Below are 26,218 nucleotides of genomic sequence, written 5' to 3'. Positions count from 1 at the left end.
AAAAAAACGGAGTTAAATAATGCTATTTTTTAAGAGGACAATCACATCTTCAGGTGTATTTATCTTTTTCTTTCATATATTCTCATTTTATGATTAATTTATAATCAATAAATATTATGAATGTATTTATAATGTATTGTTTTTCTTTTTTTTAAAATGAATTATTACTTTATGATTAGGAATGTCAACAAGATGATTTTGAGTGAGCGTACTCTAATCCTCCCCACCCCCGCAATCGTTTCGAAACTCCCACCCTGTCCTCATCCAAAACTACCTAAACGGGGGGCCTTTCCACCTCATCCACGCTCTCGTTTAACTTTTTCACCCCTCGGGCACATGTCCCACCTCGCTAGTTCCACGATTTCTCCTCATTTTTTTTTCCTCAATTACAATTATATAACTATTAAAAAAATTCATAAAAAAATGGACAATCAATAATTTAACATAAAATTCAAGGGTAAGGACATTCTTAGTTCGTAAGGCTATGTCGCTCTCTAGAACGGCTGAGAAAGTAAGTGAATCTGACCTAGGATTTCTAAAACTAATTATATATATTAATAAAATAAAAATAATTTAATAATTTATCTACGTAAACAGACAGGTTAACCTCTCCTGCCCCTGTCTCTGTTTCGAAGCCGTGTGAATTTTTATTAATAAAAATTATCCTTATCCAAATAAGTTAAACAATCTCCAAAATCACTATAAACAAGCCCGCGGACAAATTACCATCCCTTAATTATTTTAGTGGTTGTTAAGTGCATAACATGTGTCACTATGCTAGCATATATAAAACATGGGTAGTTGATTTGCCTTTGTCTTTATTTTTCATAAAACCACTCAACTTGCCGATTTTAATTTTCTTTCTTTTTCTCTCATGTTCATAATAGAATGTGTTTATAAAACTATATTTGAAGGATTTTACTTTAAAATTATTAAAAATCTAACTTGAATTTTTAGAACATGGCATTTCTTAGATATTTTAATGTTCTAATAAATAACCAACGAACTTCAAATGTTGAGTCTGGTTTCAATATAGAAATAATAGTGTTATAAAAATGAAATTTTCACATAAAAATAAATTCTGGCCATATTTAGAAAAAACAACATGGTTATAAATTTATCAAAAAAATAAAAAATCAAATTATAAGAGAAAAAGCATGTTTTTTTCTCATATTTTTGGACCCGAAAAACACGCTCGATCCGACATTTTCAATTGATGATCTAAAAACACAGTAAACAGCTCTCAGCCGAGCAACCAATTCCACTTTCTGAGTCACACTACTTGCTTTACACTCCCTCTCTCTCTCTCTCTCTCTCTCTCTCTCTCTCTCAGCTCACACAGATTCTCTGCAACTATTCGTCAGATCTCTCTTATGCTTTCTCTCACTAACCACCTCAACTTCACTCCACTAACCAAATCAATCGCAGCTCTTCCATCATCTCTCTCTCTCTCTCTCTCTACATATTTTCTCTCTCTCTCTCTCTCTCTCTCTCTCCATATATATCTTTCTTGTTCAGAATGCCTAACAGGGATGGAGACTCAAACTCCAACTCCAATTCGAATCCATACCCTAACCCTAGCAAACCAGAAAGACCGCCTCTTCTCAAGAAATTCAAAACGATCCCCGACGACACTCAATTTCCGGGCCCACTCTTCCCCGCCGTCCGTCGTATCTCCACTTCTCCTCCGTCGTCTCACCGGTCGTCCGATTCCGAGGGATCCATCGCCGCTGATCCGCTGGCCAATAACGGCGTCGGATTCTCCGATCGCGACTGGTTGTTCCCGTCGTTTCTCGGCCCTCACGCGGCCAGGAAGAGAGTCAGTGTCAAGGCATCAAAGTCGCTGAAGCACGAATCGTCGCCTCATCCTGCGGCTCGCAGCAATTCGATGCCAGCGAATTTGGACGGTTGGAGCGATGGAAAGGTGGGTACGGCTCGCCGGATTGGTGCCTCTGCAGCTTTGCCAGTGGTGCATTCGAAGCCGAAGCTAAAGGCGGAGAACGAACTGAAGTCAGTACCGGTTAAAGCTTTTGCCTCTTCCTCGTCGTCGACATCACTGAGCTCAGCTAATTTGTCTGGTGCTCGGACAGTTTCCAGATATAGAAATTATTGGATCTTTTATTTGGTGAGTTATTGTTATGCTTCATTTGGTCTCTGTTTGGTTGCCAAGAAACTGGAAAAAAAAAAAAAAAAAAAAGGAACGTTATCGGAAAATGAAAGACCATATGATTTCTCTTGTTATGGATTTGAAGAGAACAGAAAAAGTAACATTTTTGGTTGAGTATTTCACTTATTGTTAAAATTTTAATGTTCAACAAGGCTTAAGGCTTTCAATTAACTGAAAATAAACTCTTTTTAAACCAAGTTTTCGGAAAGCTGTGAACGACTTTTTCTCAATGCTCTGATATTTCTCGGGAAATGAACTAAGCAAGCTGTTTGTTTTCTTGGTAACCAGCAAACTATGATTTTAAATTATGATTTTGTGGCAACTTGTTACTGATGATTTTGTGGCATATCTTTCTATTGCAGCTCAAGTTTACTTGTATAGTATCGGTATGTTATGTAATTTGTTTGCTAACTAAAGTCGCACAACTTCAGGTATGTTTGTTATACCCTTTTAACGAAATCTGATTTTGAATATACTCTATTTGGTGGCCAAAAACGTCCATCAAAGCAATTGTTAAAATATCCAATCGTAAAGTGTAAAAAGTTATCAAGTATTGAATCTTAGATTTTTGGTTAACTGTAGCTCAGAAAATAGTATAAAATCTATTGTTATCTGATCTATTTCACTCGAATAACTCAGCTTTGGCAAAACCACAGTAACAAATTATATTATTTAATTTTAGATTGTAAAGTCAATATGGAAACTTTTTAACATAACCAGAGCTAATTTGGTTGCAGGAAGAGAATATTAGCCTTCGCCGACACTGTAGCTGTAAAAATGTTGTTCATAGTGACAGCATTGAAGTTTTGAAGTCTAAAAAAGAGAGTTCATTTTCCTATTTTGGTAACTCTGACAATAGGGCAATTGCTCTCTACGCTGTTCTATTTACTCTCATTACACCATTTGTGCTGTACAAATATCTTGACCATCTTCCCCGAATAAAGAATCTCACAAAGAGGACAAACAATAAGAAAGAGGAGGTTTCATTGAAGAAGAGAATTGCCTATATGGTGGATGTGTGTTTCTCTGTTTATCCTTATGCGAAGCTGCTTGCCCTCCTCCTTGCAACTGTATTTCTTATAGGGTTTGGTGGCTTAGCATTATATGCTGTCAGTGAGGGTAGTTTTTCTGAAGCCCTTTGGCTTGCTTGGACTTTTGTGGCAGACTCAGGAAATCATGCTGATAGGGTTGGTGCTGGTCCAAGGATTGTTTCGGTCTCTATAAGTTCAGGAGGCATGCTGATTTTTGCTATGATGCTGGGGCTTGTTTCAGATGCTATTTCAGAGAAAGTGGATTCATTGCGGAAAGGAAAGAGTGAAGTCATCGAAAGTAACCACATTCTTATTCTTGGATGGAGTGATAAATTGGTAATTTTCTCAAGTGTCTTTAAACTTTAGCGTTTCACATTTTTTTGAAATTTGAGAATTTGAGAATCTTGCTTTACTTTTTGGGTATCACTCAGCAGATATACAGTGTTGGAGGTATGAATAAATATTGTCTTTGTTTAGGATATTATTAAGATTTGTCTAGGATTGATGATTGAACTTTTGGGATGTATCTAAGATATTTAATCTTGTTAGTTATGTGAATAATGCTAATTTGAAGACTTTGTCTGTTACAAATTAAAATGGAATTGTATAACAGGCAATACAACTTGTACTAGAGGAATAAGGAAAAGAAAAGCAGAACTAGGTTACTAAAACTATTTGTCATTAGGAGACGAATTAAAAAGATTTGGAGGAAGAAGCGGATAGTGCAAATATTGATGTCAATTGTTGGAAAGGAAGAAGGTTCCCTTCTTGTGACAATAAGCTGTTGATTGGATTTTCTTTGAGTCTTTTAGATGAGTAAAAAGTAAGAATGAATAAACAAGGGAAGAGGTAGTGCATTCTTTGATTTACTTCTTTTAATATATTAACAGAAATGCTCCTTAAGTTGTGTCGTTCCATGTAATAACCAGGTTATGGACTTGGGTTTTAACTGTGTTAACCTAGCATGATTACTAAAAATATTATAACAGGTTAAGTGGGTTAAGCCTTTTATCTCAACCACAACCTGTTCAAGCCACTTAACCTATATCATTATTTTTCCATCTCGCATCATGGTGAATCAAGACCAACAGGTTGTCTGAAATTGGCTATTTCAACTCAATCTCAGCCAATATTTAAAATCATAGTTTATGCGTGCCCTTGTACAGTTGTATGTGCATAGATAATCCCCTCTTACATGCACTTGTTTCAAGATCCACGTAGTTTGTGCTGCTTATCATTGTTTGAAGCAGCTGATCAAAGTGTCAGAAATTCCAATTCATTAAGACTAGAGGATTAAGAACTAATGTTTCATCACAGGGTTCACTATTAAAGCAGCTAGCAATAGCAAATAAGAGCCTTGGTGGTGGCGTTGTTGTTGTGCTTGCAGAAAGAGACAAAGAGGAAATGGAGATGGATATAGCAAAGCTAGAATTTGACTTCATGGGGACATCTGTTATTTGTAGAAGCGGCAGTCCTCTAATACTTGCTGACTTAAAGAAGGTAAAGTTCCAATTTTATTTTATTTTATTTATTTATTTTTTGTTTTTGTGGAGCTTATTGCACATATTCTTTGAGGTTGTAAACAGTGGGTGTCTAGATGTACTTCACTAAAAAAAAAATGCAGTGTTGTTTCACTCTGTTTCCTTCATTTCTTTTTTTGTTTTTTTATAGCCCTGCATAATTGTCTTTTGGATTGGTTATTGTTCTTGCATGCCCAGGTTTCAGTTTCAAAAGCACGCGCAATCATAGTTCTAGCATCTGATGAAAATGCGGATCAGGTTCTTCTTACTTCACAATTTCCTAACTTTCTTATTAATGACCATGCCATCTTTTTAATGTTTTAGTTTCTTGCGTTTTTTATTTCTTGATAGAGTGATGCTCGTGCATTGAGGGTTGTGCTTAGCCTCGCAGGAGTAAAAGAGGGGTTGAAGGGGCATGTTGTTGTAGAGATGAGTGATCTTGACAATGAGCCCTTAGTGAAGCTTGTTGGGGGAGAACTCGTTGAAACAGTTGTTGCACATGACGTGATTGGACGGTTGATGATACAATGCGCTCTCCAACCTGGTCTTGCACAGGTATGATAAATGCACTTCGTTTATGGTTTTTAATAGATGCGTACTTACAATATCTTGAGATAATGGGGGCTAGTATTTTTGTGTACCCCCCTTCCCCAGCCTGTGTAAGTGTGGGTGCCTCTTTGATCGTTATGAATGTCATCGTTGTACCAATCTACTGTTTTCCTTGGTGTGATTGAACTCGTTGGATGATCTCTATTTATTGGAAGTATAAGAATTTATACTAAGGGCATTGTATTTGATAGATGAGGTTCTCATCCATGCAAGAAACAACTGTACTTATAAAGCTTACCATTCAGTACTTTGTGGTGGAGGGTGTTTTGGCTTCTGACAGGCTTTCTATGGGTATCATATCTATTATAAAATAAAAAATAAAAAATAACCTCCTGTTGCACAAATCAATGGCTTTTATTGTGGATTTCATTTGTCATTGGCTGCTTTTCTTTGGCTGCATTTTGTATTAAATGAACATCTTCTTTTTGTCTTCTCATTGTGATTGCTAACAATGTTGCACTGTTCTGGCATTATTTGCGGTGGCACTAACACTTGGTGAGCAACAACAATGTGGTGCTAATATTGTTTTCTGGTAAACTAATGGTTGTAACAGTAGACAATATAATTTGCTGGGGCTTTTGAACACAACACTGAAATTAAAATTTCTATTATGTTAGTTAATAATTTCATGTGCAGGACCATCGTCTGGATTGTTGAAATATATGACTGCCAATTTTACAAGTTTATCATAGATTAATGGGACAACAAATCTTTTGTACTGGTCTGAAATCCTCAGTATCTTGCATTACTGATTTAGGTGATTAAATCCAATTTTTCTTATGGTTGCATTGAAATTGGTGGGGTTGGAGTGCATCAATTACTATATAACAGTGAAGCCGTTCAATTCCTTTTGACGACCAAACACAGCTCTAGCCTATATATGATTTGTCAATGTAAAGTCTGGATAGTTGTTTTGGTTGCATTTCTATTACCAAACTGCAAAACCACAGATCACTAAAATTGCTTCATTTTTGTGCTTGAAGCTATAGAGACATTGTAATGTGGTGAGATGTCTCCCAGATGCCACCTTGTAGAACTGTGAATGGTTTATTCAGTAGGAGCTAAAATGCTTATTGTACTTCAGTTCAAATTTTTCGGTATACAATTTTGAACCTGTGCTCCTAAAAAAAATGACTTGTGACATAACTTCAATACTTAAACCCCCCTTCCCTCCGCCACATTGCTTTGTTTGTTTATCTGGCTAGATTTTCTGTTAACTTTTGTTGGTTGCTAATATTTGGTTTTGATTGTGTTGGTACTGGTTGTTGTTGGGTAATATATTGGTTCTGGTGATTTTTTGTTTCCATTGGCAGATATGGGAAGATATTTTGGGGTTTGAGAATGCAGAGTTTTATATTAAAAGGTGGCCCCAACTGGATGGAATGCGTTTCGAAGATGTACTTATTTCATTTCCTGATGCAGTTCCTTGTGGAATAAAGGTTGCTGCGGATGGTGGGAAAATAATCATAAATCCAGATGACAATTATGTTCTAAAAGAAGGCGATGAAGTTCTTGTTATAGCCGAGGATGATGACACCTATGCTCCGGGTCCCCTACCAGAGGTCATCTTTTCCCCTCTTACTCCATGTAGCAGCAGAATTTGTTCATATAGGATTCTCTGATTGAAAACCTTGCAGCTGCAGCATACACCAACAAAAAAGTTGTTGACATGATATGCTTTTGCTGATAAATTTGGCATATTCAGTTAACATTCAGAAACTATTCTCCAACATTTATACAAAAAATTCCGAGTCAACACATTTGGTTGTTGCAGATCACGTTCTTTTGCTTTTGTTGATGTATTTGCTGCATGTGGTGTAAGGAATTTTTGCATTTGAAAGTGGGATATATTTTAGTTTCTATCAAATAAAAACTTTTTACATGGTAGTAGGTGCAGTTATGGCTTTCAATTTCGAAATAGACACTCCTCTTCCTTAGAGTGAATAGAGATATCAACTTCTCCATGTATTGTCATTTCGATGCACTTGAATCTTGTGTTTGAGCTGTATTTCCCTTATCTCATTAATGTTGTCTGTTCTGAAGGTGCGTAGGGATTTTTTTCCTAAGATAATGGATCCTCCAAAGTATCCAGAGAAGATACTATTCTGTGGATGGCGTCGTGACATTGATGATATGATTCTGGTAATTTGTTCATACATATCTGTCTTCAATCTGCCTTGAAACTCTTCACCCCTATCTTTCTCTGCTCTTTAAAAGTAATAAAGACACAAAACAAAAAAGGGCAAAACAAAAATAAGTAAATGAAAGCAGAAAAGTGATAAAAGTGAGACGGTTGTTTTGATATGTAGAAGTTAACAGATTTACACATCAAGCAGTGGAAGTATAAACCCTAGTTTTTTTTAGAAGTAATTGTATGCTGTGTATGGAAGTGCAGATTGTTCAAGCACCGTGTATATCAACAACTGAAATTGGTTGTTCATAAATTCAAATACTAGAGTTTCCATCAATGCTATAAGACTAAGGACCCATATTCCCAAATAAGTTATTTAACTAGTCACTGTCTCTAGAAGACCTCTTGAAGTTTTAAAACAATCTACAGTTTCTCTTTTTATCAGCTGTCATCACATATTGCAAGGTTTCTTCTTTAATTTGAATGAAGCCTTTGAATGCTAGACCCTGAACCTCCTTACTTGTAGAAGGATACATTTGCATCATCTGAAAATGCATTAACTAAAAGTCCCAAATGGTGGTAACCGGATAGTAAATGGAAAATGACGAGCAATTGGCGCACATAATGGGCTTGCTTTGCATATACCACATACTTAACAATAATAAACATAAATATGTAACCCTAATTTACACTAATCAAATTTATCTTTTCCCTTTCTTCAAAAGTAGGTTTAAGTCATATGTGGTTCAAGCTCTCGGGTCGGTCTTTTGATCTTCATCAACATTCCCCGGCTCAGAACTCTCCTCCAGAGAGTTAGAGCAAAATTGTCTATACCAAAGAACACATCCAATAATGAATTTAGAATTGCAAGACTCAATAAGGTGCAACATGATCAAGTGTTTTCTCTTCAACCATATTTTTCCGTTTAAACTGATCTCCAAAGTAGGAAATTTTTGTAGTTGAAACATAAATCAATCTCATTTTATTCCTAACAACAAACTCCATAGAATGAACATATATAGCTAGAGACAATTCTGTAGGAAAGGATAATTCTATCATGCTATCTTTAGCCTCTTCCAACATCTAAAGAGGAACAATACCCTTTGAAGTTTTCTCATTTGAATTTAACCAATTTAGTTGTACTTATCAAAAAAAAAAAAAAAGTTTTCTCATTTGAAATTCAAGCGTTGGAAGTAAGGTTGAAGTAAAGCACACAGTTCTTAAGTACTCACTCCCCTAGTCTTCAAATTTCCACATTGTCTTCACGGACTCCAAGTAAAAAGGGTATTGAATAGGTCATCATCATCTCCATAGACGAAAAGATTCTCTCCATATGATAGTCCCTTATTTCTTTTTTATAAAAGGTGGAACATCTTAAGAATCAACTTGTCATATTTGAAATTTAGAATTACCAACCATGACTTGACCCAGGGACGGACCCAGAAAATAAGGTGGGGAGGGGGGGCATTAATGAATTTTTTTAGTAATTTCAGGGGGGCCAATAGTAATATTTTAGGGGTATATAGTTGAAAAAGAGCAAATTACTAAGGTATATTAGTATAAAAAAAAAAAATCAGGGGGGGAAATTGCACCCCCTCATGCCAATGTAGGTCCGTCCCTGACTTGACCATTGCAAAGGTATTAAGAAATTTGACCCTCTTTGGAAGATAATATTTGACCATTGCAAAGGTATAAGGAAGATAATATTTGAACGAACCACATATGACTTTCAGCCGAGGAGAATTGAAGGAGACCAAAACACGACCAGAAACCTTGGACTGCATATGACTGCCACTTACTATTGAGAAGGTGAAAAGATAAATAGAATTAGGAATTTTTGTAATCAGGGTTATTTTTATTTTTGGTAATGTTTCGTTTTAGGTTTATTTTCCTTTTTTAGGGTTTCTTCGAGTTTGTTTATGAGTTTGCTTATATAAAGGCTCGCTCGTATGCAATCAAAATATTTAGTTTTGAATAATTTTGGTGATTTTTGGACTTCTCTGCTATTCTCCCCTGTTATTCTTGCTCTTCTCATTCCCTTCATTTTTCTTGATTTGACAAGTATTGGCGTCAGATTGTTTTGGATGTACTTTAAGTGATATCAGGACACTTTTTATTTATTTATTTTATATATATATATATCAGGACACTTTTTGTTCATCATCAGTTGGTATTAGAGCATATTGGTCCTAAATCATTGGATTATTAACACGATAGTAGAAGATTAGCTTAGCCTTCAACTTGAATTATCGAAAATCTCGCCAACTCGTAACACCCCAAAAAAACTCAAAACCACCGAATTCAAATTTTAAAGCAACATGTTACTTAATGTAGGATGGAGTCTCTTTCCTAAAGCAAAAAGGGAAATGAATAGGTCTGGACTGCAGAAACTGACTCTTTAAAGAGTCTTTGTGCCATTTTTGACCAAGGGTACCTTTGATTTCCTGTTAATGTATGTTGATGAAGAAAGACAACATTATGTGGAAGAAACAGAACTCTCTTGAAATTCTTTTTTCAATGTTCCTATTCGTTCTTCACAAATTTAAGGAGTCCATCAAAAAACATTCTTTATCTGGCATCATTGAGAACTCTTTTCTTTAATTTTTTTCTTTTTCTATTTGAACTTTCTTTTCATTTGATGTATTCATCTCAAAGAAAGTTGTTTTGCCCTATCCCAGCTGTCATGTTGACTAATCCTCCAGGAACCGCCTGGGCTACAAAATGATGATTTCGTTATTAATGCAATTAAATTGTCTGAATGTTTTTAATTTTCCAAAAAAAAATTAGAATTTCTTTTAACTTGCAGTTATTTATACCATTAATCTTTATTTTCCTATTTACATATTAAACTTGTCTTTTGGGTCCCTAGCTCTCTATCCTCTCTAATATTGTGCATCATGAGCAATTAATTCTTCATCATTAAATGTAGTGTTTATTCTTATCACTAAAACTTGATCTGTTGTTTTCATTTTCCATTCGTTAGGTACTTGGGGCATTCGTGGCTCCAGGCTCAGAATTGAGGATGTTTAATGATCTGGAAAAAGAAGAGAAAAGAAGTTGATTGATGGTGGACTTGATGTTTCTAGATTAGAAAACATTAAACTTGTTCATCATGAAGGAAACACTGTAATTAGACAACATTTAGAGGAGTTCAAGGGGGAAAAGATGATTCTAACTTACAGAATCAAAAGTCTCTAAAAGAAGAGACTAATGTCGTCTAACAACAGTGTTTCCTTCACGATGAACAAGTTTAATGTTTTCTAATCTAGAAACATCAAGTCCTCCATCAATCAACTTCTTTTTTCTTTCTTTTTCCAGAACATCATTAAACATCCACAATTTTGAGCCTGGAGCCAAGAATGCCTCTAGTACCTGACGATGTAAAATGCAAACAACAGATCAAGAATAAACACTACGTTTAATGATGAAGAATTGCTCATGTTTCACAATATTAGAGTGGATAGAGATCTGGGGGCCACAAAAGCTTAATATGTAAATAGGAAAATAAAGATTAATGGTATAAATAATTGCAAGTTAAAAGAACTTAAAAAAAAATGGCAAATTAAAAAGATTCAGATAATTTAATTGCATCAATAATGAAATTATCATTTTTTACAACACTGTAGCCCAGGCGGTTTCTGGACTCGTCAACATGACAGCTGGGCTAGGGCAAAACAACTTTCTTTGAGATAAATACATCAAATGAAAAGAAAGTTAAAATAGAAAAAGGAAAAAATTAAAGAAAGTTCTCAATACCGGATAAAAAGCGTTTTTTGATGGACTCCTTAATTTTGTGAAGAACAATAGGAACATTGAAAAAAGAATTTTTAAGAGAGTTCTGTTTTTTCCACATAATGTTGTCTTTCTTCATCAACGTACATGAACAGGTGATCAAATGCACCCTTGGTCAAAGGATTGAGTGCTTAGTTACTTCTAGATTGAATATCTTACTCTTCCATTAAAAAAGGGGCACAAACTCTCTTTAAAGAACCGGTGCATTCCAAATCTATTCATTTCCCTTTTTGCTTCAGGAAAGAGACTCTATCCTACATTAAGTAACATACTGCTTTAATATTCGGATTTGGTGGTTTGAGTTTTTTGGGGTGTTACAAGTTGGTGAGATTTTCTATAATTCAAGTTGAAGTCTAAGCTAATCTTCTACTATCGTGTTGATAATCTAATGATGTAGGACCAAAATGATCTAATACCAACCGATGTCGAACAAAAAGTGTCCTGATATATATATATATATAAAGCATCCTGATATCACTTGAAGTAAAACCAAAACAATCTGACGCCAATACTCGTAAAATGAAGGGGATGCGAACGCGGACGATGAGATAAGGCTAGAAGAAAAGGATGGGGAAGGCAAAGAAGAGAGTGAGAAACATTGCAATATTGTGAAACATGAGCAATTCTTCATCACTAAATGTAGTGTTTATTCTTAATCAATTAAACTTGATCTGTTGTTTGCATTTTCCATTCATCAGGTACTAGAGGCATTCTTGGCTCCAGACTCAGAATTGTGGATGTTTAATGATGTTCTGGAAAAAGAAAGAGAAAAGAAGTTGATTGATGGTGGACTTGATGTTTCTAGATTAGAAAACATAAAACTTGTTCATCGTGAAGGAAACACTGTCATCAGACGACATTTAGAAGCTCTTCCTTTGGAGACTTTTGATTCTGTAAGTTAGATCATCTTTCCCCCCTTGAACTCAACTCTCTCTCTCTCTCTCTCTCTCAGCGTGCAAGGACCGAGTGTGTCAACAATATGCAAATTATAGATTTTAACTAATTAGGTTATGGTTTACTTGATAAATTCCACTTACCGAGATTGAACTGAAACAGGCATTTGTACCTATTGTCTATACCTTTTCAAGACTCTTGTTTCAGTCGCAACAATCTTGAAAAGATCCAAAGGGAGTCCTTTTGGTTAGGTCAGAAGAAGGGTCTACGGAAATATGATAACTGGGAGTCGATGTTCTGACTTATAAAAAAACTAGAACATGGATTGGGCAATCTAGTTGTGAGGAAGAAATCCTTTTAGGGAGATGGTTGTGGAGGTTTCTTATTAATCAGAACTCCTTTTGCCATTTGACAAGTAAAGCAAGTACGGTCTGCAAGACAATGCTGAGTTTCTTACTTAGCCCATAGGGAAATTTACTTCTATTCATTGAACGTTATTTCTTGAGGGTAGCCAGATTTCTCTCACTAGAGATTCATATTCAATTATGGATCTAAGATTTTTCCTTTTGGGCGAATATGTTTTTAAGGGGCTTTTCTACTTTTCTTTGAAACTGTTGTCTTCATTCAATACCCTTGTTCTATTGCTCTATAGCATAGAATTTTTCCATGCTAGACATTTCTTTGGTGCTACAGATGGAATGTTGCTCCTTAGTTGTTGAGACCATTTTGGGGGTTTTATTAAAGGGGGATCTTTGTAGATATGTGCCATTTCAGCTATATTGGCTTGTCGGAAAGAAAGAAAGGCTATACAATTTACAAAGAAAGTTTCCCTTTTAAAGTAATTTTGGATAGAATTCACTTCTTTACCTCCCTTTGGTTTTAGCCTTGATTGAATTTAAATGTGTTGTTTTGGTGTTGATTTTCAATAATTTGCATTGTGATAACTGCCCACATTGTGAAGGATAAATCTGTCTTCCTTGGGTGGAAGCCATTGTTGAAGGTAGAATGAAACTCACTTTGATGGCTGATTTCTTGGTACACCTGAGCAATTGGGAATTGAGGGTTATTTTAAGAGACAGTGCCGTAACTATTGTTTCTTCCTTTTCCTATCAAACAGGAGCAAGTTTTACAATGAAGACTGAAATTTGTGCTCTTTTGGTTATTATTAGAAAAGCTTCAACCTTGGATCTCTTCCAATAGTTAACTGAGGGGATTTGAAGGTGGTGGTTAGCTATATTAGATTTGTCAGCAAGGTCCTTGGTGCTATAGTCATCTCATGAAAGAGATCTTGGATTTTATTCTATGAGGCTTAGATTGTTTGAATTCTCAATCTACTAACATCTGTGCAGATGAGTTGGGCAAGCTTTAATGATTGTTCCTATGACTGCTCATTTTTACCCTCTCGAGACTTGTGAGGTTTTTTTGTGGTGGTGGCTTTTCCTGATTTGGCCAGAGTGGAGTTCCTTGTTTCTGTGGTGTTGGGATGTTGCCTGTTTTTTTGTACCTTAATGAGTAAGGGAGTTTCTTACCAAAAACCAGGCCTTCAAATAAGCTAATCAATATAACCTGAGAAGGTTTCAACTTGAACTAACTTACAATTGTATGATGAAACTATAGTTGGTTAATTTATTTAGCTTCCTGCTTACAGACGGTGCAGTTGATAGGACAACCACTTCTTACCACTTGTTTCATCTGCATTTAGAATTCCTTTCCGTGTCTTCCTCTAATGAGAGAAGCATCCTAAAATAAAGCGATAGACCACAAAACCTTGCTATAAGAAGCCGTCCTGGTCCTTCATTCTGGTAATTTTTAGTAAAAGGCTTCCCAAAATGTTTGGCACCACTAAAATTACATTCACGTCCTGCAACGCGTTGAGTGGCGCAATAGTTGTTTCTAATGGTGCACTTTGCTATTATTTTTTCCCTAATTAATACACTTCGTTATTTAAATGTACAGGAACTTCTGCAACTTTATTTTTTAGACAATTTATTTATTACATCTTTTTACTAACTCTAAGGAGACAGATATTAATTCTTGCAGATGAATCCGTGGAAGATTCCATTGTGCATTCTGATTCACGGTCTCTTGCTACTCTTCTCCTTATCCGTGATATTCAGGTACTGCTGCTTGTAGCTCAGGCATATAATATTAGTAATCTAGAAGTGCTGGAATTTTTTAAAACTTTTATCTTCTGTTTTTTTTTTTTTTCCTAGTTGGGACTCACACACACTGCCTCCACTGAGGTTCGAACCCCTGACCTCTCTTTGAGAAGTAGGAGCCTTGTACCGCTAGGCCACAGGCCTGTTGGTACTTTTATCTTCTTTTAATCTAAGCTCTATTTTTTCCCGGGGGAGATGGGAGAGGTGGTGCGAGTTGAATGCACACTGCTCATTGTTGTTCTCTATATTACGAATATAGAGAATATTTGTTAAAGGTTAATGATATTAGTTATGTTACTTTAAAACATAGATCGCAGTTAAATTTTGTAATGCTATATAATCTTTGATGTGTTGATTACATGTTCCGAAACTGATCAAACCTGCGTACCCTGATGGATTGCAGTCAAAGCGTCTCCCTTCCAGAGATACTAAGTCCATAGCTTTGCTGCGGCATGCTGGATTCTCTCACAGCTCTTGGATCCAAGAAATGCAGCAAGCTTCAGACAAATCTATAATTATAAGCGAGATCCTGGATTCTAGGACTAGAAACCTGGTGTCAGTGTCTAGAATTAGTGATTACGTGCTATCAAATGAGCTTGTGAGTATGGCGCTAGCAATGGTAGCTGAAGACAAGCAAATAAACCGTGTTCTTGAGGAACTCTTTGCAGAAGAGGTACTTTTTCATAACCCCATCCCTTCTTCTCCTAAAGCTTTAAGATTGCTCTTGAATGTGATTGCGTACTTAATTCAGTAAAGAAATACATATAATCTGTAGAACATTAAGTCTTCCTCCCTCACTTTTCATTTATTCCCTCAAAATTGTGAGCCAGGTCCAAGTACAAAGTGAGCATCAAGTGTTACTAGGTTGAATGTGCAACAAAGTGATCTTCATTTGAACAAAAGCGGAAAAAAAATAATGAATTACAAAGCAAGACATACTAAATTCAGTAAAGAGGAGTAGATAGAATCCATAACAGAATAAAATAAAATGGCTTCCTTCATTTCTTTTCAAAAATAATGAGCTATAGGATCAAGTGGCGAGTGGATGTCAAGGATTATAATGTAATATTTATTTGATTGAACAGAAGCAAAAAATCAAGACATGGGTAAATTTTTGGTAGTTTAATCAGAACTACTTCAGCATGGAGTTATTTCAGTTAATATTCCTAATCAGAATATTCTACTATTGTTTATGCAAACTTTTCAAATCTATAGCAGTTCTGCTGTTGTATTAGTATTTATAGCATTGTTATACCAATCTAAAGATTAAGTCATACTACTTGACATGCACCATTATTTCTCGTGTCTGGCTACTTTTGGCTGGGCAATGCAGCCGTTTTTCGAGAGTCCTCCATATTTGAAAACGGATTTTTTTCCTTATTTCTAATGGATGTATCCTTGAATTAACACGTAAAATCTTTTGGCATCGATTGATGATGTGGGTTATATATCAGCAAGTCTGATATGGAGTAAAGGACTTTATTTTCCAGCTCAAGGTAGTTTTTTTTCCCAATTAAAAGATTTTTTTTTTTTTTTTTTTTCATATGCCGAAAGTAAGTTCAAAGATAGCAAAATGAAAAAGTCCTATCTGCTATTTGTCACCATAGTAGATGCATAACATTTTCAACTCTACCCCTCCAAACATTTTTATTTTCTAGACTTTTGTCAACAGCTTACCATACTCATTTACTACTAAGTTTTTAGATATAATCGTCTATTGTCATGATCCTAGTTCTTGTACAAAGCTCTTTCACTCCTAGAGCTTGTTGGTTACAAATTAGACCCCCACCCTATATATAGACCTCCTATCTACTCTCAGCCCTAATTAATTACACTACACACAGTGTTTGCTTGTTGCCTACGTGGTGAAACATCCCTACAAATTGGCGTGGCATGACATTATGCTCAGAATCTCATAATACTTTAGTACTTGAATTAGTGTGAATAGCTTCTGATATTTCTCTCCATTTCATAATAATCAAGTTTTAGGCGGAGCTCAATTGTTTTACAGTATTACTGTTTATTCTTGGAACATCAGTCTCTTTCCTCTGCATGACATTCATGAACTGAAATATTTTCAGGGTTATAAACTAAATTGTTTGTATTTGACTGTTTACTTCCTGCAGGGAAATGAGATGTGCATCAAACCTGCAGAATTTTATTTATATGACCAGGAGGAACTCTGTTTTTATGATATAATGATTAGGGGTCGTCAAAGACAGGAAATTGTGATTGGCTATCGCCCTGCAGATGAAGAGCGTGCTATAATTAACCCTTTGCCCAAGTCACAGCTGAGAAAATGGTCTCTTGATGACGTTTTTATTGTCATTGCTTCAGAGGAATGAGAAGAAACCAATCATATCGCTAGAACTGCGGATGCACTTGATTTCTGCAATTGCTTCGTCTTGCTTTTGCAATTCAATCAGCCATATCTTTATCGGTCAGACCCAACGTCCATTCGCATGAACGTGATACGCTATGGTTGGTGATTTCAAGAATTCCCTATGGAAAGAAAATGGAGGATTATATGTCTTATTCTGTATCCTAGTGGAGCTTCCTGTTGTCTGAAGAGAAATAATTTTCTGACAAGAGTACTCAGTGATGCTCACTTGGACTACTAATCCTAGGATGACTCGGGCAAATCTCCTGTACAAATGTAACTAAATTTGTTAGAATTGTACTAATGTGACGGGGAGAAACCCCATCAACATGCTGAATTTGTTTAATTTGTAACCTTTTTTTGACACCAATTGACATTTTTGTATGTTAATGATCCATAAGAGAAGATTTTGTATGTGAGAATCAGAGTCAAAGTGCGCTTATCTAAGCACGTCCTGTCCTTGCATTTTCTTTGATGTAGTTGCAAAAAATAAAGTTCAAATCTTCCACGTTTAGTTATATGAGTACAAAATAATTCGGGCTCCAGCTGGGCGGACCTCGTCAAGAATTGTGTCTGTGTCCACCTCTTATACCACTGTGTTTGCTGCGTGTTTGCTGTCCAACCCAAAAACTCAAGTTGTTTGAGTAGTGCTACATACTCACCCATATATGCCCCCTAAGTATTTACCATCCGAATCCATTGTGGAATGAGCCTCCCTCTTAACACTTGCCTGTGGTAGTTCTGAAATAAAGAGATTGTGTTCCATTTTTCTTTTGAATTAGAAATAAGAAAACTTCCTATTGTATCAAATTGCATAATTGAGAAGCATTATATGGCACTGTTGATCCAGCGTCAGCACTTCCTGGGCAACAAAATCACACCCCCATTTATAATTTTATTACTAGAATTGGGAAACTCCTCACATGGCAATTGCCATATGGTAGTTTCAGGAATCGACAGCTTTATGGAAGGGTATAAACAAACTAGAAAGTTGGCACGAGGTTTTGACACGGTAGTTCCAATTTCAGTCATGTACCCATCTGGTTCATGGAAGAAGAGTTAAATCCAGTCACCACACTTTATTTATTTATTTTTTTTTTTTTTTTGAGGGGGACAAGTATAAAAAACAAAAATATTACAAAATTTGAAGGCAGGCATACCTTTCCTGTTCACAGAGGAGCAAACATAGTAAAACATGTACAAGCTATGGACTCTATTCAAATATAAAAGTGACAAGTAAAACCAATCACCATGAGTTACTGAGACCTCTCAGGACAGGATAATGCTTTGGAACAACAGGTGATACCACCTCCCTTACACCTGCACGGTCATGGTCAGAGTCACATACTCAATGTTCACCCCATCCAGTGTTTAACATAATGAGTCCTGTCCTAGCATTGAATGAAATGTGGTCGTCTTTCAAATTGACCTTGGCTTCCGTTGTTGGAAAATTACCTGCTTCAAGCAAATGGATTCATTTGAACAAATCTATGGAACACCCACACTTTGTCCATTTAGCTTATCAAATTCAAGGATTTATTCTTTTTTCTTTCAACAAACAAGAAGAAACAAAAAATGAAATCAATCCAGTAAATTTAGCATAAGTCTTGAGTGTGCGAAACCAACTCATTTTTTGATGCCACCCAATGTGATATTGAGCTGAATGTAAATGAGTCCTAACCTTCGAAGTTAGGGATGTCAAATTGAGCCGCCCTGTCTTGCTCCTATTGCAATGTGTTTGGTTGCATTCTAATCGGGTTAGGATCAGCTTCAATTCTTTTCCCTGCTCCCCGGCTTCTCACTTCATTTCGCGAGTTTGGAATAGAGGATAAAACCCATTTCACTCCAAACCCATCATGTTTAGTTTAAAAATATACATAAAAAGATTATTATTTGAGTTTTTGTTCTATTCATTAGTTTTCAATACCTTTTTTACTCGTAATTATAAAGTTCACAATTCAAGCCAAAAAATAAATAAATAAAGTTGACAAACTCCAACTCCCCTGAACAGTCCAATTTTTCCTCACACTTCCTCCTCTTTTTTTTTTCCAAAACAACAAGAAGATGAAATGATGCGCACATCCTAAGGCTGGTCTGTCAGTCCTCCAGTCACCTCCGCTCTTATAAAGTTCTATATTGAATTTGTTTAGGACTGAATTTAGTTGTTTAAATTATGCGTAGCAAGGCACCTCAAACCCACACCAACTCTGATGCCGGGGCAGGGGGATGGTTTGGTAATTGATATTTCTTCATGGAAGGGATTTCAGATCTGAGCACTTTGTACCAAATCCACCCCGTTGACATCCCTATGCTGTGTCATAGGATGTTTTCCAAGCAATTACAACTTGCAAAGCCATTTCATTAGATTGTTTTGTGTATGGATTTTTAATGTGTAGTGAATTTTTTTCTTTCCAAAGCCTCTTTTATGAACAAACAACCAAACTTATAAGCAAACAGAGAAGCAAACCTCTCTAGAAACACATAGGAATTTAAAAATCACATTTCCAAAAGTTAGCCAACAGAAATGAAAGAAAGGAAAAGCCAGCAAAAGAACTAGCAAACCACTCTGCTAAGAGATAACACAATCACCCAGCCCGTCTCATATAAATTTTCAATAATCGACTATGTTCAGTCTCATATAAATTTAATTCATAACTTCCTAATTCTCGAATTCAAGTTTCAAAAAACTTGTGTTTTGCAACAGTAATGTTTGATTTCTTAGAGTAAATTATTCTAGATTCCTCAGAAGTTAAGCAGAATCAAGTCTAAATATTACTTGTGTTCCGTCGCATTTCTTTCTGTACCTTCCACTGTCCTAAAACTTGAGTTCTGGGTTCAAATTCTGTTTTCCCATGACATCTTATATCAAGTTAGGCCAGTTTCTGTCTAAATTTCTCTTGTGATTTCTATATTCTGCAGATTAGGCTTTCAAGTCTTGATACCGATAGTTTTGCTAGATTAACTGAATTATCTCTTGATTATATTCTGACAAGGAATACTTTTTTTATAGAGCCAGAGACAGTTTATGATTTGTTTGATGGTGCTTTGTCTGACCAATTAGACGTGTCATAGACTTTCAAATGTCTTTGTTTCTTGCTCAAAAATTACTCAATAGTCAAAAAATATGATTCCATTTTAGGTGCTTTTTAATGACAAAAACAACATGAATCTTTAACTAATCAAGCTAGAGTTGTTCATTAACAGCTTGATCTGTTTGAATCATTTGCAGACCTAAAGTTGCATATTAGAAGCATCAGAAATATGACTCTATTATCCAGAATACAAAAGTTGACCAGTTTTTCGTGGTTTCAACTACATTTAATCACAACGTTCTGTTAACTAGTGCGGGCTAGTTAACAAAGTACAACAAAAATTAAAATCCTAAATATAATGCAATATGAGGGTCTTAGACTCTTAAGCAAGCCCACTGTCCTTCCTCCTATACTAAGAATGCTATATAACTTTTATAGAAAGATAAGTCGGTTTTACTTATCAAAAAAAAAAAGATAAGTCGGTTTTATGAAGCATCAACGTGAATTTTGTAAAAATGACGCAACATAAAATTTTGCAAAATTAGGAAGTGGGAAACTCACCACCAAACTGCATCCTGGAACATAAGAGAGTATATTATATTGCTATGTGCTCCTTCTTGCATTTCTTAATTTCCGAGTATATGCTGCAAGAGTCTTGTCCTCAAACAAAGCTTTTTGTATATGTAGAATATCCAGACGTCTAAACATCTCAAGGTTCTGCTTCCAAAGCCCCAATTGTATCACCACCCTCACAACCTCTTGACTCGTTTACATTTTACACCCGACTGATTGAATCACCCTCACTACCTCATGCCTTGTTTACGTATTCCTGATTTTTTTGGAAGACAAGAACTTTATCTCCATATTTGGTGAAACTAATTACTTCTGGAAACATATTAGAACCCTAAGTTTGTGTGCTAACTTCAGCCTGTGGATGCCAATGTATAAGGGAATAAAACCAAGACATCCACCTTTGTTAGGTATGGTCCTTGACAAACTATTCTACTCCTTGGGGTTATATCATTTAACACTTTTCAACACCACCCAACGTCCCATTATTCATACAATCAAAATCTGCATTACTTAATTTTCTGTAAAAAACTTGCACACATCTCATCTTGTGCCCAAATGAGGGTACCTTCCAACTGAGCTTCCTAATCACAAAATCTCAACATCCCCATTGTCAAATAGTTAAGATCCTAGTTGTTTTTCAATAGGTTTCAACACACTTAACTGTTGTCAACCTCATCACTCCTCAATCCCCATCCCTTCAATATCACATACATAATCAAACTCAGAAAAGCCATTGAACTCCACTTCTTCTTCTTGCCTACTTCTATAAATTTCTCTTTGTCCTCCTCCTTTGCCATACAAAGTATTCTTCTTTTAATGTTCATCCATTCGACCTCGGTCTGATTTACTCCGTTTCACTGGTTTGTTCATGAGATAAATGTATCGATGCCGCATACCCATCATCGGATGCTTCTCCACCAAAAAGTCCTTCCTATAAGACTCCCTCAAAACCACAGTCTGTGTGCTGTTCTTATTAGATACATAGAAAATGCCCGGATGGTGAACCAACGCCTTCTTAAACCTCACTCCAAACCCCAAATGGTCTCCCAAGCAAAACACATTCTCTTTCTCCGTCTTCTTCGACACCAGGAGATGAAGCAACTCGTGCAGAACCGCCACCGTCCACTTCTCTGCCTGGTCACTATTCGGCGACAAATGAAACCCATCCTCATATGGCGAAATGTAAGGTAGCTTTTGCCACTCATCAACCCAATTCTTCACTTTCTTCTCCAAATCAAACCCATTTGGTAATCTCATCGGGAACGCAATAGGCCTACCCCTTTTACGCTCATGACTCACATTCATCCCCATTTCTCTCTTCTCCATTGCAGAAACTGCAAGCTCATCTCTCCAAGAAATTAACTCCAATGCAAGCACTTCACAGCCATTTGAATCTTTACAATTCATACTACAAATCTGAAAATAATCAGGAAAATCAGAAAGGAGATTGAGAATGTAGTTATGGGGCAAACCCAAATCGAATTTGAACTTATCGATGACACCCAATGGAAGCCTTCGAGCTCTGGTGAGCATCAACAGCTTGGCGAGCCTCTCGGCGGCGTCTTTGCGATGAATCGACGATTTGAGGACTTGGGTTTCCTCCTTGTGGACGGTTAGGGCTTGTGGGGTGAGCTTGACGTGAGGGAGGGACAATGGTTTGGTGGGTTGGATTACTTGGAAGATTGATGGGTACATTTGGACGAATTTTAAGGCGGTGGTGGGGAGATTGAGGTGTTGTTTGTGGGCGGCGGCGGCAGAGATGGGGAGGGTTTTGGAGGGTTGAGAGAGGATTAAGGTTTTGAGAGAGAGGAGTGGTTTGAGGTTTTTCTCCTTTTGGACTGCGGTATCGAGGTAGGGGTCTCGGACCCATTTGACCTTGGCGTCGACGAAGGTGCGGATGGTGATGAGACGATGGAGGAGGTGGCGATTGGTGGCGGAGCTGGTGGAAAAAGCCATATACCGTGGTTATGTATAAGCTTCATGCATTTTGATGTGTGTCGACTGTGGGGTAAACCAAGGACAGTATGATCAGCTGTCATGTAGTGTAGACCCAATGATGGAGGTTGGGTACATATGTAGTCCATGGGTTAACTTTGAGCCCTTTGTTTTACACCATATAATCCATGTCTACAAAACGCCCAGAAACACAAACCATACCAAACGGTCCTCGAGTTATAAAAATCACCAAATGCGAAGACTTAATGGTGTTTTCTCGCCTTACAAAATATAAAATCGAGAATTTAAATCCTTGTAAAAACAATTGGTTGTTGTGTGTTTTTTATCAAGAAAAAAATAATAATAATGAGTTTTGATATAATCTAAGTCACATAAAACGAGAACGAAAGTGTGAGAGTTGTAAAATTAAGTCATAAATGAGAATTTGAGTTAGAGCGCGCGCAGAGCGAGAGAGCAGAAGCGCGTTCGGAACGTGAGAACGATTCCCGTTGAGAATGATAGCGTGACTTAAAATATAATAGTTATTTAGTGCATTTAAATATGTAATATTGGACTCACTTGCATAACAAATTATAATAGAGGACCTTGACTTAGATTTGTGCAAGCCAAAATTTTAGGCGAAAAAGAAATTAGTTTTTTATCTTAATACGGCCTAGTAACAACATTTTTGAAAATTCTGTTTATAGTAATTGGGCACTTGCATTTCTGTAGTCCAGTCTTTTAAATCCTCACACTATTAGGAGGATGGGTACGGATAAGGTTGGGTGGAAAGTGAAATTGGCATGGGCTGTAAATGTAAGAAAATAGTAAAACACGAAGCTCAACTATAACTAATGAGGCGTGAGGGGGTGACTCTTTTGGTTTGCATATATTATTCCCCTCTGCAATTAAATCGACACTTAACCGTGAGACAAATTTCTCTTTCAATAATAAAACTATGCATAAAAAATGAGAAATTAGGCCTCTCATTTGTCACGGCTTTCGACCAGAGTATCATTATTTTTAAATACTAATATTATTCTAAGTACATGTAAAGACCGATTCAACTTTCAAATGACTAGTGATATATTATTTGGGAAGTAAGCTACACAATTCAAACAAATGTCACTCAACAAAATGATTAGTTTGTGCAGAAACAATATGCATTTCACTCAACAAGCTCTATGTTCACGTCTCATCCATGTCGAGAGAGTATAAGAATTTTAATTAAATTTGAAATGAATATATATATATATATATATATATATATATATATATATATCAATTCAAACAAATGTCACTCAACAAAATGATTAGTTTGTGCAGAAACAATATGCATTTCACTCAACATGCTCTATGATCACGTCTCATCCATGTCGAGAGAGTATAAGAATTTTGATTAAATTTGAAATGAATATATATATATATATATATATATATATATATATATATATAAATATAATATCATATTTTTATTTTCATGTATGAATTTGATTAAGTATTCTAATTAAATAATTGAAATAAGGTAGGAAATTAAATTTCTAGTAATTTCCAAAAAACTGTGACAGATATAATTGAATAAGGTAATTTCTCAACTCCCTCAATGCTCCGAAAAAAAATATAGCAGTTTTTTAAATATGTTGGCTTAAGTATGTTGGTGATGGTAGTTGAATAAGTTAGTTTTTTTAAATAAAAAAAAAAAATTAATAAATAATTGTTCTTTTTTTAATTGATTTGTTAAATAAATTTTATGTTTCAGTCCTATCATGTAGTCATTCACGTTATTTGTTTATTTGATGTAACTTTGGAATATATTTTATAATAAAATAAATATTTCATTTATCATTCAAACAAGGGCAAAAATGGTATAATATTATTTTTATTCCAAATCCAATTTGTTCCAAACATATAAATGGAATTTCATTTTAATTCCAATCCTTATTCCTTTTCCAAATTCCAAAATAATTGATTTCAAACAAAGTCAATTATGAGTATGCAAGCAATAATATATACTACAAAATAAAGAAACATTACTCGCAATACAACAAGAAGGATCATCATCGCCAAATACATATCGATACAAGATGAAACTTACACAAATTTTCTCAATGAAGCTACGTAAATTGAATTTAGATTCTGTACTTTTCTTTTTTCTGTTTTTTAAAGTTTGATCCTAATTATTTAAATCATTATAACATGCCATGAATGTCTGGAAAAAAAAATGTATATATATATATATATATATATATATATATATATATATATATATAACTTTCCGTGGAATGAATTGTAAACAGAATCATAAATCAAAGGAGAAAGAGGAAGCATCAACATTCACTTGTGAAATATGTACAGAGGTTATGTTGCCAACATCAACTAAGAAGTTCAAAAACAATAACAGATGTGTTCACTCAATCTGCAACTCAATCTGCACGGATTGCATAGCCGAGTATATCATAGTAGGCATTGAAGAAAACAATCCCAATTTCGGATACCCTTCACTCTTCTGTCGTCAGATGTTGGATCCTCTCTCGTGCAGGCACGTCATCCCGGCACAATTGTTCAACCAGTGGTGCGACATGCTCTGTGACTCGGCTCTCCTAAGGTTGGATGCATGTTATTGTCCCTACCAGGATTGCTCGGCTTTGATTCTGAACGAGTGTGGAGGGGATGTGAGGAGATCGGAATGTCCCAATTGTGATGGGCTATTTTGCTTCCGGTGCAAGCAACCATGGCATGCAGGCTATGAATGCGAAGATCATCATCAGAGTGGTAGCAGTGGTGATGTCGAGTTTAGGGTTCTCGAAGAGAGTAACGAGTGGATGAGATGTCCCTTGTGCAAACATTGCGTTGAACTTGTTGAAGGTTGTTACATTGTTGACTGCAGGTACGTTAGCTCACTTTGTTGCTTATCATGTTTATAGAGCGTGTGTGTGTATATATATATATATATATATATATATATATATGTTTATGATCCATGTTGATTCTTGAATTGGAACACAGATGTGGAATCTGTTTCTGCTACAAATGTGGAAGAGAGGCGTATCATCTACGACATCTGTGCAAAGGCAACTTAAGTTTTTGCTACGGCATTTGTATCAATCTATTGATTTGTATTTTTTATCCACTTATTACTTTGTACCCCCTTGGGGTACGTGGACAGCTCTACATTATTTTGGTTTATCTTTTCCCTTTGTGTCCGCACTGTGGGTTCGCGATTGTTAATACTTCGCTTCTAAATTTATCTTTTAATAAAAGAAGAGTGATTACTTTATGTACCTATTCATGTTTTGGAAGTCACTACAAACTAATTTAGTCCAACTTTAATCACTAAATTAATTATATTTGAGTTCATTCAATTTTAAAACCAAAGTAGGTATTTGAAACCTCAAGAGACATTTGAACCAAAGAGAAGCAAACATGGAAAAACAAACCTCTCAAACCTGGGGGAACTGAAAAAATGGCTCAAACAATTGCATCATCGATCCCTTTTTACGTATAAAAAAATATAAAATAAAAAATCCATCACCCTTATATATTAATGATAGATATATATATATATATATATATATATATATGAGAATCAGTGTCATATATATGAGCAAGCTTAGGCATCTATCATCGATCATAATCATGCTATTCAGATCATCTAACTACATCTCCTTCTTCCACTCCAAATACTTCTCTCCAGATTCTGAGAAGTTAAGCAGAATCAACTTTAAATAAAACTTGTGTTTAGTCACACTTCTTCTGTACCTTCCACTGTCCTAAAACTTAAGCTCTGGCTTCAGAATCTGCTTTTCCTGTGACATATTGTATCAAGTTACTCTAGGTTCTAGATATCCTGAAGATTAGGCTTTCAAATATTGATTCTGATCATTTAATTAGCAGGATTAACTGATTTATCAATCTCTTTGATTATTTTCTGACAAGGAATATTTTGTTTTATAGAGACACAGACAGTTTATGATCGTCCAAATCACGTTGGTCCA

At 35.7% G+C, this 26,218-nt stretch overlaps 3 protein-coding genes across 7 annotated transcripts; 2 read left to right on the top strand and 1 right to left on the bottom strand.

Annotated features, from left to right (window-relative positions):
- Window positions 1-1,177: 1,177 nt before the first annotated feature.
- LOC132294394 (probable ion channel POLLUX) lies at window positions 1,178-17,120 on the top strand. 4 transcript variants are annotated; one of them, XM_059792237.1, is made up of 12 exons: window positions 1,186-2,125; window positions 2,530-2,598; window positions 2,905-3,534; window positions 4,516-4,698; window positions 4,917-4,976; window positions 5,070-5,273; window positions 6,641-6,889; window positions 7,371-7,469; window positions 11,949-12,143; window positions 14,169-14,261; window positions 14,707-14,976; window positions 16,430-17,120. In XM_059792237.1, exons 1-12 carry the CDS (start codon window positions 1,520-1,522, stop codon window positions 16,646-16,648), a joined length of 2,877 nt encoding a protein of 958 aa, XP_059648220.1. In that variant the 5' UTR covers window positions 1,186-1,519; the 3' UTR covers window positions 16,649-17,120. The 4 variants fall into 4 exon arrangements, with proteins under 4 accessions (XP_059648222.1, XP_059648223.1, XP_059648221.1 ...); XM_059792239.1 differs by lacking the exon at window positions 14,707-14,976 and having other exon boundaries at window positions 1,178-2,125; window positions 14,185-14,261; XM_059792240.1 differs by lacking the exon at window positions 16,430-17,120 and having other exon boundaries at window positions 1,179-2,125; window positions 14,185-14,261; window positions 14,707-14,881.
- A 77-nt stretch (window positions 17,121-17,197) lies between these two features.
- Window positions 17,198-22,359, bottom strand: LOC132294397 (protein WHAT'S THIS FACTOR 9, mitochondrial). 2 transcript variants are annotated; one of them, XR_009478046.1, is made up of 2 exons: window positions 18,365-18,539; window positions 17,198-18,138 (listed from the first exon to the last, which is right to left on the bottom strand). XR_009478046.1 is itself a non-coding variant. In XM_059792243.1 (2 exons), exon 1 carries the CDS (start codon window positions 22,242-22,244, stop codon window positions 21,102-21,104), a length of 1,143 nt encoding a protein of 380 aa, XP_059648226.1. In that variant the 5' UTR covers window positions 22,245-22,359; the 3' UTR covers window positions 17,616-18,138; window positions 20,277-21,101. The 2 variants fall into 2 exon arrangements, 1 of the variants encoding a protein (XP_059648226.1); XM_059792243.1 differs by lacking the exon at window positions 18,365-18,539 and adding an exon at window positions 20,277-22,359 and having other exon boundaries at window positions 17,616-18,138.
- A 2,146-nt stretch (window positions 22,360-24,505) lies between these two features.
- Window positions 24,506-25,303, top strand: LOC132295899 (uncharacterized). The gene is made up of 2 exons (XM_059794162.1): window positions 24,506-25,088; window positions 25,230-25,303. Exons 1-2 carry the CDS (start codon window positions 24,506-24,508, stop codon window positions 25,301-25,303), a joined length of 657 nt encoding a protein of 218 aa, XP_059650145.1.
- Window positions 25,304-26,218: the final 915 nt, after the last annotated feature.

Source organism: Cornus florida, unplaced genomic scaffold, assembly GCF_030987335.1.
Source record: "Cornus florida cultivar Cherokee Brave unplaced genomic scaffold, ASM3098733v1 CherokeeBrave_3.0.0_Hap2_Chr02, whole genome shotgun sequence".
Lineage (NCBI taxonomy): Eukaryota > Viridiplantae > Streptophyta > Magnoliopsida > Cornales > Cornaceae > Cornus > Cornus florida.
This window is presented reverse-complemented; position numbering and strand designations above follow the sequence as displayed.

What these genes read in the sequence shown, in the direction of transcription:
- LOC132294394 (XM_059792237.1), top strand. Translation starts at nt 1,520, where the DNA reads ATGCCTAACAGGGATGGAGACTCAAACTCCAACTCCAATTCGAATCCA. An exon ending in CTAAAGTCGCACAACTTCAG is followed by an intron (nt 2,599 to 2,904) that starts GTATGTTTGTTA and finishes ATTTGGTTGCAG; the next exon opens with GAAGAGAATATTAGCCTTCG. An exon ending in TCCAACCTGGTCTTGCACAG is followed by an intron (nt 5,274 to 6,640) that starts GTATGATAAATG and finishes TTCCATTGGCAG; the next exon opens with ATATGGGAAGATATTTTGGG.
- LOC132294397 (XM_059792243.1), bottom strand. Translation starts at nt 22,244, where the DNA reads ATGGCTTTTTCCACCAGCTCCGCCACCAATCGCCACCTCCTCCATCGT.
- LOC132295899 (XM_059794162.1), top strand. Translation starts at nt 24,506, where the DNA reads ATGAATTGTAAACAGAATCATAAATCAAAGGAGAAAGAGGAAGCATCA. An exon ending in TTGCGTTGAACTTGTTGAAG is followed by an intron (nt 25,089 to 25,229) that starts GTTGTTACATTG and finishes ATTGGAACACAG; the next exon opens with ATGTGGAATCTGTTTCTGCT.